Below are 20,875 nucleotides of genomic sequence, written 5' to 3'. Positions count from 1 at the left end.
GACATACATGCTCCACCTGCTGGACGCAGGGTTGGTTTTGAACTCACTAAAGGTACACCTGGCAGCACTGTCAGCGTACACCACCTCACATAGCAAGGTGTCGTGGTGGAATGTACCCGTGGTTAAAGCCTTCATGGAGGGAGTAAAGAGACTTCATCCTCCTATATCTAACCCACCACCAGGATGGGACCTGAAGGTGGTGCTATCTAAACTCATGGGCCCCCCATTCGAGCCCATGCATAAGACAAGTCTCAAACAACTGACCTATAAGACTGCCTTCTTAGTAGCATTTACATCCATAAGAAGGGTCAGTGAAATTCAGGCTCTTTCAGTGCAGGATCCTTTCTTTACTATTCAAAAGGATAACCTGGTTTTACGGACACACCCTAGGTTCTCACCTAAGTTTATTTCAAAATTCCATGTAAACCAGTTCATCGAGCTTCCTGCCTTCTTCCAAGAACCCAAAAGCCCTGCTCAGGTGAATCTACACACTCTAGATGTGCGAAGAGCGGTCCTCTACTATGTAGACAAGACCAGACCGCTAAGGAAAACAGACCAACTGTTTGTCTCCGTAGCTACAGGCAGAGAAGGAGATCGCATCTCTAAAGGTGCCATCTCCAAGTGGGTAGTCAATTGTATCCAACTATGTTACTCCCTTTCTGAAAAGACTCTGCCTCTTACGCCAAGAGCCCACTCTACAAGAGGCATTGGGGCCACTCTGGCTTTCATTGCAAATGTACCCATTGACACCATTTGCAAAGCAGCTACTTGGAGCTCTATTCACGCTTTTACTCCAGTACTGCATTGACACTCATTCCAAGACAGATACTCAAGTGGGACAAGCGGGTTGTAAGACATCTGTTTGCTTATGACCCTTCTCACATCCCACCTCCTTCTTCTAACACTGCTCGCTAATCTATGCACAGCATGTGATCTAAGCAGATTCCACAAACCTCAGAAGGGATACATTACTCGCCGTAACCGTATTTCTGATGCTTGTATCTGCTTAGATTCACATGTGACCCGCCCTTCCTCCCCTCTGAGAGAAGGCGCATGGATGCTTGTAGTCTTATCTCACGATCTATCTGCTTGGATATTCTGTACTCATGCTACTCCTCATGCTACTTCATGTCAGAAAAAATACAATCTGAGGGTCCTACACGTGTGAGGGATCATGGGTACAGTGGACGTCACACTAGAGATGGTATTACTGGCACGCCCTGTGTCGACGCCCATTTTCGAGTTTCGAAAAACAAACTGTAATACTCCGCAGCTTCCACTAGATGTCGGCCTATGCACAGCATCTGAATCTAAGCAGATACAAGCATCATAAATACGATTACGGTGAGTAATGTCATATATATGCTATGCATAGGCCGATATATAGTGGTTGTCACAGAGTATTACATTATTTGTTTTTGAAACTGAAAAAGGGACGTCGACTGGGCGTACCAGTAATACTATCCCTAGTGTTGCGTCCCCTGTACCCATGGTCCTTCACGCGTCTAGGTCCCTCAGATTGTTTTTTTTTCTGATCACATTCCGACGCAAGTTGCAAAGTTCCTTCTGTCTGGCTAACGCCTTTTTGATTATTCAAGTTCAAATTTAGACTTCTTTCTTTCCTTTTGACGGCTGTAACACTGCAAGATCATCAGTAATGGCTTTTGAGGACTAATTCATCAACAACGACTTCTTGTAGCGCCTCAACAAACTTTGACTGCAGCCTACCTAGGCCTTGACGCGTCTTGGCCCTTCACAGTCGTGAGAGTGGAGGGATGTCATAACTAACTTCTCTTTAGAGAATGCCTGTTCCTTCCCTATTCCTTTTCCATCGGCCGGCTGCCCGCTTTCTGTATTATGGAAAATACACCTTTTAAATGTTGTCCTTCCTGTAATAGGAACTATCCCTGGAAGGACACACTCAAGGTGTGCAACCTCTGTCTCCCCAGGGCCCACCCCGAAAAACATTGCAAGTCTTGCAAATTATTTCGGCCCAAAACATTTAAGGACCCTAAGCACTACGCCCATCACGCCATGCAAGCCAAAGCTGTTATGGAAGTGGAGGGAGTGTCCAGTGATGTTGGCGTCCTAAGTGACACCGAAGGCGATCGGGACCAGACAGTTTGTTGTGCGAGCTACCGAATCCATCCGGCAGGCCAGTGGTCCCGCTATGGAGACCACACCCGGTGGCTCAAGCACTCACACTGCACACCACACAAAGCACATCCCCCACGGCTGACAATCAGCCGCTTCGTCGACCATTGAGGCACACGTGGTGTCGAAGGGAAGGTCCTTCATGTTGTCCTTGTCCTCCGTGCCATAGGGCTCGCCGCATGACAGGCTCCCACAACCGGGGTCAAAGTCTGTTTCCGACCCCACAAATAAATCTGACCAACTTTGGATGTCTGAGAACGTTCTTCAAAAGACGTTTCGACAGCCCCATCCACTACCTCCAAAATGAAAGAGCTCATTAAAAAACATGTCCCGGGAAGCTCCTAAAGTACAAGTCGTCAAAATCTTTGATGCTCCCGTCTTCTGAACCCTCTACTTGCAAGTTTAAAGACCCTTCGCTCTCTCGCGCTCGACACCCTTTCATGTCCATGCAACATAAACAACCATCTACATCAGAGGGTGCCTCTACCACTGTTCTCTCAGGTTTCCCTAGCTCCATCCAATGGATCCCAGAAAGGTTTGACAAGATAATGCGAAGAATGTTATGCTTTGTAGACTTCTTTGACCGCCACCCTGATCAATCTCTAGCCTTAAAGGGCCCTTACAAGGGGAGGCAGCTAAAGATGAACCTGCTGCTAAAAAAACACTGTTGGATACCTTCCAGTCCAGCACCTCGCAGGACACTTCTCAGGATCTTTACTATATTGACACTTCGGGCTCTCAAGATCTTGGTTCACAAGGGAACCAAATGATTCTGACAATGATAACTTATACATCATACAATCCCTGGACCATCATGACCAACCTGTGGCCGATTCCCCTGTGGATAATAGGCTGCAGGGTAATGAGCTCCTCCTAAAAGCTGTCAAACATTTTAAAATTGGTACACAAGAGGTCCAGGTAGCTAAAGACTTTGTAGAGGACATCCTTGGGGATAAAAAGTCAGCAGTCCAATTTTAACCCCTCCTGCAGTCCATTCAGAGGCGCATTCAACCTTCCCTAATCGGACCCAACCTTACATGGGCAGTTAACCCCCGTATTGAGAAAATGTTCAGGCCAGCCCCCTCCGATCCCTTTTACATCAGGGGGTCAACTAAAGCATGACTCTCTTGTTGCTACCACCACAAGAAAGAGGGCGGGTGCGCTACTGAGGCCCCTTCTGATAAGTAAAATGATGTATTCACTGGGCAGGATTTTGACTTCCTCAGCCACATGCCAAGTAAGAATCTCAAATAACACTGCTCTCTGGCTAGTTACAACTGCCATAAGCGGGACAAAACACTCCAACAAATTGAAACAGTTCGAGAGCCATTCAAATCACAGCTCTTGAACAGAGTGGCTGAGCGTAAGCAGGTGGCCATCTGCATCCTGAAAAATAACCTGGATGCAGGCCATATAATACCAGAGGGCACTCTTATTATAGGCCATGCCTGGTTTAAGACAATACGGCTATAAGCTGGAAGCTCAAGCCACCCTACTCAATATGTCAGTTGTACCGAATGACTTATTTGGGAAGGCGGTTGAGGACGCACTTAAAAGTGCCTAAGAAGAGTATGAAACCTTAAAGTCCCTTGGACAATTATCAAACGAGCCCTTTGTTCAAAGAGGCGCATTCAACACACAGCGGTTTAGAGGACAGACCTCCTTTCAGAATTTTCAATGGGGCTAGTGAAGGTCTAGGAGTAGATGCAGGGCCTCTGCAGCCAGAGTTGCAACCCCCCCCCCCCCAAAACAATGACGCCCCGCTCCAGTTCGCCTCTCATGCCTCTAGATGTTGCATTTCATAATTTACCCACGCGTGGGAGGGGGGGGGGGATCGCCTCAGACAAGTGGGTACTATTCACCGTAGCAGGGGGCTGCCGTATAGAACTTATAAAAAGACCATCCAACCACCCGCCAAGACAAAGGAAAACGTAGCAATAACCATGCATTCTGCTAGAAGAGGTCAAAGCACTGCTGGGAAAGGACGCTATAGCGATCGTGCTGGCAAACCAGGTAAACAAGGGTATCTAGTCAACGTACTACTTTGTGCCAAAACATACATCAAGCCACTAAGGTTCTGCATTACAACGCTACAGGAAGTAATTCTCCTACTGAAAGGAGGTGAGACTACATGGCAACACTGGGTATGAAAGATGTATATTTCAATGTTCCCAGCGCACAGAAAATTCCTGCGCTTTAAAAGGGCAAATCATCACATCCACTTCAAGGTGCTCTCCTTCGCCATAGCCTCAGCTCCAAGGGTATTCACCAAGATATTGGCAGTAGTGGCAGTGCACTTAAGCAGGATGGGGGGATAGCTCAGCAGCAACGTGCTCGCCTTGGAAGCAAGACGACATGGTGCAACACAGGTTCAATTCCCGGGTCCGCGCTTAGAAACCACTGGGCATCAAGCGCGTTATAAATCAGCAATCATATCAATCTATCCCAGTGTAACCTTATCTGGGCGACTGGCTGATAACAAGGCAATCCCCTCAAATTTGCAAGCAGAATACCAAGAGAACAATCAACCTTCTGTCCTAATTGGGTTTTCAATCAATGTGAAAAAAAATCAAGCCTTGTTCCAAGCCAAGCAGTTCTTGGAGCGAACGTAAAAACAAGAAACGGGCTAGTCTTCCCCTCAAAAGAAAGTGTTCAAAACCTACTGCTGCAGATAACTCATTATCTTGCTGGTCTCCTAATAACTGTACGCAAGGCAATGCGCCTGCTTGGGATGATGGCTTCATGCCTTTATCTAGTTCCAAACGCACGGCTGCGCATGCGCCCAATGCAGGAGTGGTTAGCGAAACAATGGTCTCAGGCAAGCGGTCAGTGGTTGTTTCGGTAACCCTAGTACAAGCACTACACTGGTGGTCCAAGGAAAAGCTGTAAAAGGGGAAAAGCGCTTTCACAATCCACCAGTTCAGGCTATACAACAGATGCCTCACTCTCCATATGGGGAGCCCATTACCTTTACTACACAGCGCATGGCCAGTGGACACAGATCAGTCCAAAACCACATCAACCTTTTGGAGCTAATGGCGGTACTCAAAGCCCTACAAGCTGCATTTAGCAGGTCAGACAGTGGAAGGCCTCACAGACGGCAACACTGCCATGTTTTACATAAGAAAGCATGGAGGCACACACTAAGTCTGTCCAGGCTATCCCAAAAGATTTGGAAGTGGGCATTCAAGCGTAACATGTTCCTAGTCTCAACACGTTCCAGGGAAACTCCATGCTCTAGCAGACACTCTGAGCAGAAATCCTCTACCCGAGGAGCACGAGTGGCAACTCAATAGAGAAATTCTAGACCGTCTTCTCCCTGTGTGGTTATCCTCCTTCAGACCTGTTTGCCAAAAACTTAAACACACAATGCCCAGACTTTGCATCCAGGTTTTCCCAACCAGAGTCGAAGGGGAACACGTTGTGGATGAATGAGCTGGTCAGGGAAATTTGCTTACGCCCCGCTGCACCACCGACGGAACTCCTCAGCAGCATAGTGCACAAGATGCACCAAGCCACGCTAATCCCGATAGCCCTTATGTGGGCAAGACAACCATGGTTTTCACATCTGCTCTAACTGGTGATGTGCAAACAGATCAAACTCCTGTACCCCTACAACATGCTATCCCAGTACAGGGGGGTGGGAGGGCAACAATCCATCCACATCCTCCGTCTATGAACTTGTCAGCCTGGTTCCTGAAGTCCTAGAGTTTGGAGACTTAAAATGACCTCAAAAGTGTATGGATATCCTCAAGGAGGCACGCAACGCCAACACAGGCACTGCTACTTCAAGTGGAAATGATTTGTGATTTGCTGATCAAAAGTTTTAAATCCAATTGAATGTACCCCTTCAAACATTCTTCACTACATGCTCTACTTACTAGACTCTGGACTAGTATTTAACTTCATCAAAGTTCACCTAGCGGCTCTGTCTGCGTACACCACTTCACAAAACAAGGTGTCCTGGTGGAAAGTTCCTGTTATTAAGGCTTTCATGGAGGGAGTAAAGAGATTTTATCCTCCCATTTCCAACCTGCCACCAGGTTGGGATCTTAATGTTGTACTCTTCAAACTCATGGGTCCACCCTTTGATCCTATGCACAAATCCAGCCTCAAACACCTAACCTACAAGACAGCTTTCCTAGTACCAGTCACCTGAATAAGATTGGTTAGTGCGCTACAAGCATTGTCAGTTATCCAAAAGGACAAGGTGGTACTTGGAACACATCCCAGGTTTTCATCTAAATCTAAATTCCTATCAAGTTCCATGTTAACCAGTTCATTGAACCACCCACTTTTTCCCAAAACCCATCCAACTCAGCTGAGAGAAGCCTCGATACACTGGATGAAAGGAGGGCAGTTCTGTAAACAAAACCAGTAAGGAAAATAGATCAACTGTTTGTCTCTATAGCACCTGGAAGGGCGGGTGATCACATTTCAAAGAACACCATCTCCAAATAAGTCCCTACAGCTCTGCTATTCTGTATCAAAGACCCTGCCTGTCGCACCAAGAGCTCACTCTTATCAGAGGTACAGGAGCTACTTCTGTATTTATTGCAAATGTCCCTATAGATGCCATTTGCAAAGCAGCTACTTGGAGTTCCATACATATCTTTACTCGGCATTACTGCATTAACGTACATTCTAAAGTAGATTCACAGGTGGGACAAGTGGTGCTAATACATCTGCCACCGTGCCTTCTCACAACCCACCTCCTTCTCAAGATACTGCTTGCTAATCTATGCATAGCATGTGATCTGAGCAGATCCATAAGCCTCAGAAGTGATATATTACTCACTGTAAGTGTATTTCGGAGACTTGTTTCTGCTTAGATTCACATGCACCCACCCTTCCTCCCCTCTTCGAGTAGAAGGTGAATAGATGTCCCTTCTTGCTGTATCGCTATTTATCCGCTTTATTGCATCTGTACTCGCGCTACATTTCATTCGACTTCATGTCAGAAACAAAAGAATCTGAGGGACCTCAACGCGTGAAGGACCATGGGTACTATGGACGTCACACTAGCGATAGTATTACTGACACGCCCAGTCGGCATCCCTTTTCGAGTTTCGTAGACAAATAATGTAATACTCTGTGACTACAACTAGATGTCAGCCTATGCATAGCATGTGAATCTAAGCAGATACAAGCATCAGAAATAAGATTACGGTGAGTAATGTATCCCATATATCACATGCGACTCCAAATCAAATGAGCCGATATGCCTTCAATTCAAGCCAGTGCTGTGAGATGAGTAGGGGAGCTACTCCCAACTGTATATGGAAATCACTTTCTTCTGGACTCCTCAAGACTTACTCGCAAGTCGAAACGTAAAAATAACTTGCAGCACTCCACTGATCTTAGAAAATGTAAAGGTTTTAATAGATTCTTAGCAGGCATATATTGGTTCCACCCTATCTAGTCCAAAAATCGGGATATTGCAATATCGTGCTATAAAGAACCAAGACAAGGCTTATCCTCTAGCCAAGCTTTTTTTCTTTAAAAACACAATGGGGATCCTGAAAATGTTTTTAGATTCAGCTAGTGTATGGGAGCACATTCTAAAAGGTAATCGCGAGTTAAAATTACATCAACTTGAATCTAAACTCATTCTTTTCGACACTTTGCACCCCCATGGTCCTAATGTGGATAATGAACTACAGTTTACCATTTGAGGTGTGATTCTGAATAAATGCTTTAGAAGGTCTCGATAGGTGGTTTACAGTCGAATTACACCTTCATGGATCTGTTAAATTGACTATGAAGTAATTCTGCTTACAGTTCTGCTCTTGCATTTTACTTTACTATGTTGCATTATCACCATCTGTTGCACATTTGTGCATATCAAGATAGTCTTCTATGAAGCACTGGGACTTGGCGCTGTTGGTCTGTCAAGTTTAATAAGTACGGCGCAGTTCTACTATTTGCACTTTCTGCTGTTTTGAATATTGGCTTAAAAAATTGCAATTTGCACTTTGTGCAGAGGAATATATTTGATTACATGTTTCTATTTTTTCCAAAGAATAGCTGCTAGCATTGCCACTTTGCACACTTATGTGGTTAAAGGTTCTCATGCACTGTGTATGTATCGGCTCCGCTAGTGGTGGGATTTTCCTGTACCATTTGCTTGAACAGTGCATATCTATGTATTCAACATCTACAACAAAGATTTGCTGCTATTACTGCCATGTTGCACATTCTTATACATTTGGTATACTGATACATATCTCTCTCATTTAAAGGGATGGTCTAGTAAAAAATGTTATTTAAAAAATAGATGGGCAACATAAAAAAGCGGTAGCTTTTGTTTACTACAGCTGGCTGGCTTTTTCTTCATTAGTGCCGTAAAAGCAAAAGCCAGCACAGGAGGGCCTCCATTTCACAAAATGGGTGCGCCCATGTGCTTGCTTTTGCGAATTTTGAGCTTGAATAGCTCAAATTTTACATAGGAAGTTTTAAAACAGAGAATGCTAGTATTTATTTTTTTATGTTGCCTATCTATTTTTTTAAATAAACATTTTTACTAGACCATCCCTTTAAAGAATAGCTGCTAACATTGCTATTTTGCACATTTGAATGTTTGAATGACAGCTATGTTTCCATATTGTTTGATAAAAGCTTGCTGCTACCATTGCTCTTTGCACACTTGTGCTGTCAGAATATGAAATGATAATACAGCGTTTAGTCCTATTGAGGGCTCTGCACTTGCTTCAAGGGTTAATTGTGAGATTGACTGCAATTGCTTATCCTGATGGACAAAAATAGGTGCTAAGCAACTTTGCTGCTGCCCTTTGGCCGTTTTCTCTTTTTGAGAACTCGTGCATATATGTTGATTTGTCCCGTATAATACCATTCGTGCTGTCTGACAATTTCTTTTTTTCTTAACCAAACTTTATTTATTGGAAAGGAACCAATGATACAAATCCAGAACATACATTGTCACTCGTACAGTTCCTTATTTCCGCTATCAGTTCTTACACAGACCAGCTTTGTTGCTCATAATTTTAACTTGTATATAATGTATAATCACCTCCCCCTTCCGTTTAACACTCCAATTCAAGTTTGAGATAAGAACAACGAAAGTGTACTAGCAGATAGTGTTCTATCAACCTAATCCCCCCAACCGTCTCAGCCCAAGTTTGCTGTTAGAGAATAGAAACATTACAAGGCACGCTTGGCTTGAAATAAATTTGCTCCCTGTCTACCATAAAGCCTTGAAAGGGCAGCCAGGTGGCCAAACACATTTGGTAGGCTCCATATGCCAAAGCAGTCACCTTTTCCATAGCCTTCACTCCCCATAACCTCACCCACCACATGGCTACCACCGCCCCGTGCTCATTCTTCCATGCCTGTGCCAGGGTAATCCTGGCTGCGCTCAGCATATGGGTGATCAGGGCGGCACCACATCCTGTAGCAGCATAGTCCCTCCACTGTTGCTCCCAACAACACCACTGCTGGGTCAAAGGGTAATTACGCCTTAGTCATTTCCTTAATGTGGCTTAAAATGTCTTTCCAATATGCCTCCACTACAGGACAAGCCCACCACATGTGAATCAGGTCCCCAGTCTGCCCACAGCCCCGCCAGCATGTCGAGGGGTAGTCCGGGTTAGAGTGCATGCGTTGTGGCGTCATATACCACCTCAAACATAATTTATATTCCATTTCTTTAATTGGGAGGCACTTCAAGATTTTCATTGCCCGCTACCTGAATTGACCCCACAAATCCTCCTTAATAGGTTCTGCAAGGTCTTGTTCCCATTTTGACATGTATGGTAGGACTTCTTCCGGGTCCAACCCGTCTATCAATCGGTAAAGCCTCGACACCCCTTTTCCAAGTACCCCCCTCTTTTACCAGAAGTTTCAACCATATTGGGCTTCTATTAACCCCCTCTTTTACTTTTGTGTTTGAGATCCACGGTCTAGTTTAGTTTATTCATTTGTATTGCGCACCAGACCCGAGGGTATGAGGGTGCAGGATCAACAAGGATATTCAAAACTTGGTTACAGGTTACTATGCATTACAGCATTACAATGATGATGGAGGCAAAAAAATGTACAAGAAAAATATTCAGGTTTACAATAAGGCAAATAGTTTACAAATGTACAGAACAAGCAAGTAAAGCATGTAGTTTAGATTTACAGCTGAACATAATTTCTATGGTGTATAGTATTATTAGTGGTCCTTGTTCTTCTCCACTGGATGTAGTTTCGCCTAAAGTGTGTGTAGGTTTGGGGAGTCCTGAGGGTGGGTGGTAGGGCATTCCTGGTAACCTGGGTAGATCGCGAGAGCTCACCTTTAGGTATTTGAAACTTTTTTTTACATCCTTCAAACGTGAAGGGATTCCCTTCGCATAGCAATCCCCCAAGAGCAGGGGTTGTCCGTTTCCCCAATGCATCCAAAAATTGGGTTGCATTCCTGACGTTAAGTCTTGATTATAAGCTATTGGTGTAAGTGGGCCTCTCCCCCCACACCCCTTGCAAATTTTCCTCTCCCCTAACGCTTTATCCCAATATCAGTGTCTTTTGTTGTTTCCAACAGCATGCCCCCTCTTTTCCTGTGTTTTGGGAGTAAGAAGCCTACATTCTCAAGGGGTATGTTCGTCGCTTCTCTATCCAAATTTGCCCACCGATTTGGGCTCTCCCGGGAAGCCCAATGAAGGATTGGTGCCACCTGTGCTGCCAGTAGATATCTGCGAAAGTCTGGGACTCCTAGTCCTCCAAGATCTTGTTGTCGGAACAGGACCTTTCTAGGAACACTGGGCCTCTTCTCTTTCCAGACAAAGGACATCATTTCTCTCTTCAGGTTTTTGTATCGCTAAATTTGGGATCTGACTTGGGAAGTACGCCCACCACATAAAAGAACCTAGGTAGCAGAGACATCTTTGCGGCCGTAATCCGTGCAAACCAGGACAACTCCTGCATGTTTCATCGGTTGAGGTCCTCGATTAGAGCTTTTTACAGTCCCGGTATATTGGTCCCATATAACCTCTCATATGTAGGTGTCGGGTTCACCCCCAGATATTCCATGGTTTTCAGTTCCCATTTTAATGGATCGTTCTCCTCCACCCCCGCCCCCCCCCCGCCAATAAAACATAATTTGCGTATAAGGCAACTTTTTGAGTGCCACTGGCTACTGTGGGTTTATAGTGTTTTCATTGAATGCATTCCATCGAAAATGGAAAGCATCAAAACGTATGCAATGAAAAATGTTCCATCGAATTATCATACGTAAAGTGTTTATGCATCGAAACCCTGTCATCGAAAAGGATTTTATTATATTAGCACTCTTTATTTCTTGCATGGAAAGTCGATGGAACATGTAAAACGCTTTAACTTTATATGGACCTGTCCAAATCTGAACAGCTCCTTATGATGTGTAGTGTGCACTTTTATTTTATTGGGGGAGGGGAGGTCCAATAAAATAAAGGTCCCCAGTCCAAGAAAATAAAATGAAAGTGCAAAATACACAGCTTATATGGAGCTGTTCAGATTTAGGCACTGGACAGCTCCATATAACGTTATATGACTACACACTACACCAGTGAGGGAGCTGTCCAGGGCTGAAATCTATAATGTATTTCAGCACTCGAATGCTACCTCTGGCTTGTGTTTGTTTATTTGTGGGGGGTCCCCTTTCCCTAACTTCCCAACCCCCATTTTCAAAAATTAACCCTTTCCTCAATCCATCGAAATGCATTCAGTGAATATGCTTTTTGATGGGAAAGCTTTTCAATGAATGAATTTCGATGGATAATAATTCAAAAGTAATGAATTTGATGGATAGACTGGATACCGCTACTGTGGATACCCCTTGAACCTTTTGGTCCACCCAGATCGCCTTTGCAACGGCTCCATGGCGAATATTAACAGATGGTGGGCACCCCTGCGAGTCCCCTTGTGTATCGGAATGCTGTCTGTGAGCTGCCCGTTAACCAATAGTCTAGTAGTCTGGTTACCATAATTGGCTAAAACCATGTGAGAGAATATCATCCGACACCCACATGTTCCCAATGTCATCTGTAGCCAGTCCAGGGTGGCATCCAAGGCCAACACAGACATACGCTGTCCTGTCTTTCGGCCCCATTCGATGACATTTATGGCTCTCGGATATTACTGTATGTGTGCCATCATTTTACAAATCCTGCCAGGTCCGGGTGAACAATCCCTGGAATAACACTGGCGAGCCTCTGTGCCAAAATCTTTGTGTACAGCTTTGCATCTCCATTAAGTAATGAGATGGGGCGATAGCTTGCACATTCCGTTGGATTTGTACCCAGTTTTAACAGTAGCACTGTGGTGGAGGGGTCTATATCCCCAGAGATTCGCCCAGTGTCTCTTATGTGGTTTCAAAGTTTTGCCATGGTGCCCACCAGTATGGTCCTGAATGTTTAATAGCAGGCATTTCCAAACCCATCGGGCCCAGTGATTTGTTCCCCTTCTAAGAGTTTATGGTGCACCCCACCTCTTCTTACGCTATCAGGGCTTCAAACGCCTGCCTGTCTGCCTTCGATATCTGTGGCAGGTACACCTTTCCCAAAAATTCCCTTCGTCTCCCACTCTAAATTCTCTCCCACCAAGTTGTGTGAAACATGAGTGCATAATTTCGGCAATTTCTGCACCCCCGTCCCCATACCCGTCGGATCATGCGCCAGTTTCCCTTAAGGTAGACCCGATCGGATCAGCTCATTCAGTCGCCATGGTTTGCGAACACGTGGGAGTGGAACCATGGCGAGTTAATGAGCTGATCCTAATGGATCAAGCCCTTAGGTCACACGTGGAAACAACCCTGAGAAAATACTTCGAAGAGAAAGTCACCCCAGGCTTAGATTGGGGCACAATATGGGATGCCAGTAAGGCAGAAATAAGGGGAGAATTTATTGCACAAACCGCAAGCTTCCTGAGGGAGAAAGAAAGCTAGAGTCCGGAGCTGGAGGTAAACGGGGGAATTGCTAAGGCACAACACAAGGCTAATGATTCACAGAAGGCCTGGCGGGAACTTAAGAGGGCAAGGGCTACACTGGAGGCCGACCTCGCAGATAAATCAGCGCAATCCTTCTACAATCAAAACAAATTCATTATATAAAGGGGGACATGGCTAATTGGTTTCTGGGGGCCAAACTGCGAAAATAAAAGTCCCAATATTATATTCAACTTAAACACCCTGGGTGTCAACTGAAAAGGGGTGAGTTTAAGGCGAGTAGTCTGTGGTTTATTGACGTTTATATGGAAAGCCCAAGATGTGGTGTTTTGCAGTTTTTCATGCAGGAGAATATTAAAGGCTTTCATATACTTTTTTTTGTTTGGATCTCTTTTATTCTATAATATGGCATTGAATATTTGTCATTAATAATCATGTATTTTGTACATAGCGCTTTAATCTAAAGTGCTTTACATAGCACATAATTAAATGAGTGTTACTACTCAATCGAAATTGGTATTTATCATTGATATTCGTAGAATTGCCTCCAGCATCAACCTCTTCAATTCAAATAGCCAAAAGGCTTTAATTTACCATACGTTAGTTAACATGAGTTACCTGGCAAATCTATTCACTCGCAACACTTATGATGGTCCCCTTAGAGCTGCTCAAGCACAATGCCTCAAGGTCCCACGGTCCAAGCTTCAGAAGGCTGAGGGCAGCAGCTTCCCTGTGCTTGCTACTAAGCTATGGAAGACACTACCCATCTCACTCAGATCTGAACCTTCCTTCCATTCCTTTAAAAGAAAAGTCAAAATCTGGCTCCTAGCACAAGATCACTAGCCCTTCAGCAGTAGACGACGCTACTACTCCGCCCAACCTGCTATTTGTGAACCCACCGGTAATCATGTAAATGTCGATTACCAACATGCTCCATGCCCAATGCTTAAGCATACGCATTATGTAAATAATGTATTCTTTATTATTGTATTTGTTTACCATTACAATGTATACATGTACTGTGTAACCAAGAAATGCGCCCAGTTGCCTCAGGGCTTGGTGTGCTTTACAAATAAACAAATCAAATAACCGAGAGAAGGGGAATGCTAACAATTTCTTTCATGAGCTAAACTGGATTGTAGCACTTTGCTAACCTGGATTAAAATGTTATTAGATGGGGTATTATGATTTCAGATTTTGGGTCACTGTCCGAGTAAAGATTACAAAGGCAGAAGGCCAACTGTCTGTTCCAGGTAGTTTGCTGTGCTTCAAATTGGGATTTCCAGATTGACCGCATTGAGTTCTATATGGTTTTTTTAATCATCCCAGAACATGTGGCTGTCGTACAGTTGGAGAAAGATGCTTGATCTTTCTGTATTTGCACCCGTACGACAAAGAATGGGTCTTGCCTAATATCTGTAAAATTGGATACCAATTTCATGCAGTCGTTTTTAGGCATTTTAGACCAGTAGTGGGGACAGGGCAGTTAATAATGTAAATGCTGGATTTAAAAGGGCTCGAAAAACGATATGTATTCTTTTTGATGGAAAGGATTGTATGCAATGTAGAACCTATCCTGAAAATCCTTCTGAAGAATGGTGTGGTCTATTGTATGCTTATGAGCGAGCCCAAATTATCGGCGTTCCAAAGCCCATGCTTGAAATAATCCCTGGATGTCATCTATAGTTGAGACTGCAATAGCTAATGCGAATACAGCATATTGTTGTTCTATGTGAACTGATAGCCTCATAGATGACAGGACATGCCTTTTTGTCCTTCTGCTATGAAGTTCATTTTGCACATAAGGTGATATTCTTTGATCTGGAAAGTAATCACATTCGGGCCACCGGTTTTGCTTTTTGCACTGTTGCCACAGTTCGAAAGTGAATGGCAGCAGAACATGGCCTTCCGGATGCTTGGCAGCAGAGCAGTTTATCCCAGGATGTTTACACCCAGGTCCTGGACATTTAAGTATTTAAGTTGATAACATATCTATGCACTTATTAAAAGGGTATTCCCCCAAACTGGGTGCCACCAACATCATTTTACATGTACATGACCCGGGAACACAAATGATTGCAAACCATTTTGCGAGTTCATTGAAATGAGCAGAGCATACTTGTGTGGAACTAATGTTTGTGAAATCAGTGATTTTAATGCTAGAGGGTTATCAAGAGGTTTGAAAAACGAAATTGCATAAATTAATAAAGAACGCATAGTTTTGTAATGGGAATGGTTCACTTGTTCCGATACCCAAAACATAATTAATGGAAGTGCCAGGAAATTAAGTTTAGAAAGTTTTAGAATCTTCACCTTTTGGGATTTATTACTATATAAAGTTGGACTTCGGGCTGACTCTGAACTCAAAATAACTAATAGCAGGCCCAACTATTGTGAACAATCCAGGGAATTTGTCTCTTCTCCCCAAGGTGGAGCTATGCTCTTTGGGAATAGGGAGGTAAGCCCGCTATGCTGAACCCCTAGAGGACAGGGGCAAGCGGGATCACACATGCGTCTGTTGGCTATATGGGGATTGAGCATGGGAATGTTGTACAAGGGCCTTTAAAACTGGCTGGTTTGGTGTCTGACACTTTGTTTCCATATTTGTATGAATCGCAGCACCAGTGGACGGTCTCGTCTTGTTGCAGAGAGCAACAGAAGGTCCTGTGAGGCCGCCACAAAGGAGACGCGGAATCCGGAGTAAGACTCATACCTGTGGCGTAATGCAGAGGAGAAAACGTCCTCCTTTGAGGCAGAGCCAGTAAGCTGCACCATGCAAATGATGTGGAGAGCGTAGGATCAACATGGCAAGCGGAACACTGCTGCCTTCACCAAGGATGGGTGCCAGATAAGCTCTGGTCTGCTGAACGAAAGACTGGTCTGCCCCAGAAGCAGCCAACCGGCACCTGTAGTAACCAAAGCATTAGTCCTGTCATGCACAGACGCAAGCGAACAGACAAATGGGAATGGAGGGAAACAGAGTTACGGTTGTGTGCCTGCCACAGAGACCGCATCTCTGACTAATGCAGCAGAGAACAAGGTTTGCAGTACTATTCGGGAGGATGTCGGACAGACTCCAGAGAACCCAAGAAGGGGTGAAAACCCAGATCACTCCAGGAAGTGCCAGGGCTAGATACCCGAAAAGCCCACAAGGGGCAAGATTCCAAATACTTAGAGGTGGGGTGAAAGGCAAAACAGCCCAACCTGGGGTGAGAAAGAAAGTGTCCCAAGCTGTGTAAAAAGAAAAGAAGCCCCAAGCCTGGATGAGGGAGAAGAAATACCAAGCCCGGTTAAGAATCCAAAGGCCCCAGCTCCAAGGTGGGGGTGGTGGTGGGGTAGCGTACCTCAAGCAAGGGTGGAAGTCTAGGGACTCAAGACTGGGTGAGAAATACTATACCCCAAGAGCGGGTGAGAAACACAGTATCACACTAAGAGGGGGTGAGAATCCTAATAGCCTAAAGTGGAGCCCTGGAGAGCCAGCACCAAGACTGGAAGAAAATTGCAGCAACACAAGTCTGGCCGAAAAGTGCCAGCATCTAAGGCAGAGTGAGCGCGGACACCCTGAGGCCAGTTAAGAGACAGGAGATATCAAGACTGGATGTGAGACGTCTCGCACCGATGTAAGGTGAGAAGCTGGACCCCCAAGGCAAGGTGTAAACAAAAAGCCTCCCAAGTAGGGAGGAGTAGTAGCAATTCAAGCCAATGTGAACAAACATAATTTAGAACTGAGAAAGTACAACCCAATCCAAGGGGACAAACTGTTGCCACAGGTGGAGAGCGAATGCAGAGATGTTTGGCAATCCCGAAGTGTCAACTGTACAACTGGATAGATTGTCTGAGAGAAGATGCATGGGGCCAGGATCAAGCACCACCAGCAAATGACTGAAACTAACGAGACTGTGTAGTCAGGCATGTAGCCCAACAGGCTCGAGAGCGATTTCGGTGTGGGTCAGAAACCAACCACCGTTGTCAAAGTTTAAGGGAGAATACCTTACAGACTTTTCTGGTTCAGCTTACTATTAGTTTGTGTAATAGTGGTAGGGACAGACCATGGGTAGATTAGGTTTTGGACAGAGGATTGGATTTTATTGTAAGACATTCTGACAAGCACCCTTTTAATATTTTTGTTAGATGGGGCAAAGAACCACTGTAGAAGTAAGGAGAGGTGGGGTGGAGGGGCAGGCCTCGTTTGCATTTATAAAATTTCAGGTTGCCAACATGACCTTGTGTAAGTCTCCCCACACTACTTACCACCAGCCTTTTGGATCAAAACCCTGGGAGCTGGGTGGTAGTTGGGGTTAACTGGGTTTTTCTCTTGTGAAGTTTGGCAAGTAATTAAAATGTGTACAAGGGAGACGAAACATCTTAACGCAAATCTGATATGTACAAATGTAAGACTACAGGGTTCAAAATTGCTGGGAGCTATTTAGCTCCTGCCTCTACACTTACAGAGCCTCAGCAAAGAATTATGATCCATCCAAGACACATTTGAACATAAAGAACCATATATATGGCCAAAATATTAGTGTGCATCTCATGTGGAAGTTAGATTTGTAATGCTTTGCTTATTCCCTTGTAGTTCCCCAGAGGTAGCTCCTGCTTACTGGGTGATTCCTGACACACAGGAGCTGGTTTTGGCTGCTGCTCATTGAACCTTAATTTCAAACCCTGAGATTATTTTTGCGAAAAGAAATCGTGCATGCTTGTTCCCCGAAATTTTGTTGGATGGACTAATTAATTCCCTAATTTGGCTGTCTCAAAGTTTACATAGCGTTAGGAACTTTGAGATTGGAATACTTAGTTGTTGCAGTTAAGTGAGGTCCTATCTGGTACCTAGTCATGTTGAATTGCACAAGGGGGCTGCATCCAGCCTAACATGGATTGGTTTGAGCGATGGCTGATTCATCCGACATTCCAACAGATCACTCGGTTTATATAAAGCGACCATTAAGTATCCATGCTCATGGTAGAGTGCCCCTTTGCCTTAACACTGAGGAAGGACTGCATTTGTTGAATCTCTAATTTCCTAATTTGTATTACACTGTAATGATGGTTTGTGTTGGCTAATTGTTAGTTCATCAGAACATAAAGCACTGCACAAATGTTTTCAGACTTAAGTCATTGGTCAATACGTTTTTTTTTCTCGCATAGCCTATGAACATATTGTAAATGCTACTGACCCCTTTCCTATCCCTGAAGAAGGAAAACATTGGTTATTAATTGTAACGAGGTCCCAAAAAGAAATTTCCCTTGAGGATAAGGGCTTTTATTTGCTTCCTGTAGTAGAAGCAAAAAATCCTCTATCCTGAGGGGATCATTCTTTTTGGCACCTCATTACAATTAAAGAAATTACCTCCTTTAGGGACAGGCAACTCATCTATAGCTTTGTTTCATTATGCTGTGCCCATACTAGGCTTGCTCTTGATTTCATCTGTTAGTTGCTATGCAGTGAATATAAGATAGCATGACTGTGCTGTAATGCATATGTTTTTGGTTTCTTTTAGGTCTTGTATTGGTGGCCTGTTTTTCCTGCTTGAAATAATTATAACCTAGGAAGTAGAAGAAGAGCTAAAAATGGGGACGCCTGGCTCTGGCAGAAAACGCACACCAATTAAAGATAGATTTTCAGCAGAAGATGAAGCACTAAGTCACATTGCAAGAGAGGTTAGTAAAGAATTCGTTTTAGTCTAGACTTGCTTATTTCTTTCAGCTCACAACAAACATGTATGCCTTTTACTTAAACACTCAATTGCTATTGATATGGCCTTGAAAAATTGATATTAACAAATGTGATTTCTGAAGACTGTAAGCTGGCATTACAACAGTAAAATGAAAAAATATATTTTCACCCCCAAAGTGACATGTTGGCGCTGGGAGAAATGGACAAGAGGTTATATGTTGCACAGACCAAGAAATTAAAATATTGCTTATAACGGATTGAGTGCAAGGTGGAAAAGAATGTGGAAAAAACAGTTGCCCATGAAACATTGCCCGTCCTTCAGAGTGGTTTCGGCTGATTTGGGTTATTTGACCGTAACGGAAATACTTGCAGTCGAAATGACCATAGCTAACTTGACTGTCACGGTCAACCAACCCTTACAGGACACATACACTCTCCCCTCATCTCCCCAAGCACCCTTTACTTACCTCCTGACTCCCTGCAACACCGATTCCCTGAACTTGCATGCTTTGGAACTAGCGCCGCAGGGTCACCCCCGCCCCGCAACCCCTGTTCCCCTTGTTTGCTATAATGGATTTGAATGGCATATTTGGTCCAATGTTTTGTTGTACGAGATTTAGCATTATCCTAAATTCGGTCAAATATGCCATTCATGCTTTTTACTTCAGTCTTACTGAGTATTTCCTTTTCAGCTAAGTACAGACACAGAAATCATTGACCGCTTTCTGCAGACGGTTTGAGGAAGAGGAACACAAAGGGTAATCAACCCCCCTCCTTGCAATCATCACTTATAAAGAAAGATCATCTCTGACCACTGGCACATATAATTCTGGACAGACTGAATCGCATTAGCATGGGATGTGGCCCACAGTGAGACTCACAAATAGAAAGGGGGCTGCTGACACGGCAACAATGAGGATTCAATCAGGATTGATTAAGTAGTTGTCTGAATTCACCTAGGTCAATGAAGAGTGGAGAACCATCGATCCACCCATGTACGGTCGATACCTGAAGGTAGTCAACCATGCAGCAATGGAGCTTGGCAGCCGGCTCTGTCGGGCAAATTAGGCCTCACTGAGGAAATCTAGACATAACCCTAATCCAGAGACTATGGTGGCGGACCTCTCCTGCCACCACAGGCACACCCACCAGGACCTGCAAGCACCCTCCCACTTGTGCAAGACATAATCAAGCAATACTTTAAATAAGAGAAGGCAATACAATCGCAAAGAGCCCAGTTCGCAAATATGAAATTACTCGGAGTTGTGTGGTTTTGGGCTGTGAATCTGTATTTCGGTTATGGTATGCACAAGCTGGCAAACAAAATTGGAGCTCGGACCATCAGTCATTGGCACTGCACATAAATCTTGCTAATGAGGTCATTTGTTTTACTGAAGGGTTGGGGTGGTGATGTCACACAGGCTTCCCAAGATTAGAACTTTTATTTCGCTTTATCAGGCTTGGGCAATGGGCAACCTATTGAAGATGAGTGCAAATGAACTTCAAAAACTGAAGTTTTGCATGCAAAGAAAAAGGACCCACCTTCATGTAGGACCCACCTTCATGTATTTCTTTATCCTTCATAACTTATGACTAAGATATAGAATGCTGCAATTCGTTTGGTCGGGTTGGATAAATTAGGTTTACGTTTTATTTAACAAGTACAATCTAAAAAAATGATTGCAAGTGGATTCAGTCCAATTGTATTATAATTGCACAATATTTGAGCCATTTATATTTACTCCAGTTGTATTCAAGTTGTTGGTTTTTTTTTTTTTTTTTTTTTTTTTTTAGCTTATATAACTCATGTGCTTTCACCGTGCTTAAATATCCAGTGACTCGTCGGTGAAAAAATAGGGTTGGAATGTTAAAACTCCACTCAATCGGTTATCTGAAATCTCGGACATCTTTATTTTGAAAACATCCTCTGTATTTAATCAGTAGGACTTGGCAAAATAGTTTGAAATAGAATAACATTTGTATTGCATTATTGTATATTACTACCTTAATAAGAGTGCTATGTTGCCATGAATAGTTTGAAAAATAAACAGATGGGCGCCATATTAGATATGTGGTAAAACTGTTATTTAGTATCTCCGAGTTCAATCATGAGCCCCATGGCA

General features: G+C 44.0%; 1 protein-coding gene across 3 annotated transcripts in view; it reads left to right on the top strand.

Moving 5' to 3' along the window:
* The window catches only part of LRRFIP2 (LRR binding FLII interacting protein 2), a 1,092,194-nt gene that overhangs the window by 196,077 nt on the left and 875,242 nt on the right, over window positions 1–20,875 (top strand). For all 3 annotated transcript variants that reach the window (XM_069613205.1, XM_069613206.1, XM_069613204.1), the window contains exon 2: window positions 18,577–18,736. In XM_069613205.1, coding sequence (XP_069469306.1) covers window positions 18,647–18,736 — 90 coding nt within the window. In that variant the 5' untranslated portion in view covers window positions 18,577–18,646. The remainder of the gene's footprint in view (window positions 1–18,576; window positions 18,737–20,875) is intronic.

Source organism: Ambystoma mexicanum, chromosome 5p (genome assembly GCF_040938575.1).
Source record: "Ambystoma mexicanum isolate Mex_15411 chromosome 5p, UKY_AmexF1_1, whole genome shotgun sequence".
Classification (NCBI taxonomy): Eukaryota; Metazoa; Chordata; class Amphibia; order Caudata; family Ambystomatidae; genus Ambystoma; species Ambystoma mexicanum.
Note: the sequence above shows the minus strand (reverse complement) of the source record. Positions and strands in the feature narration are given on the sequence as shown.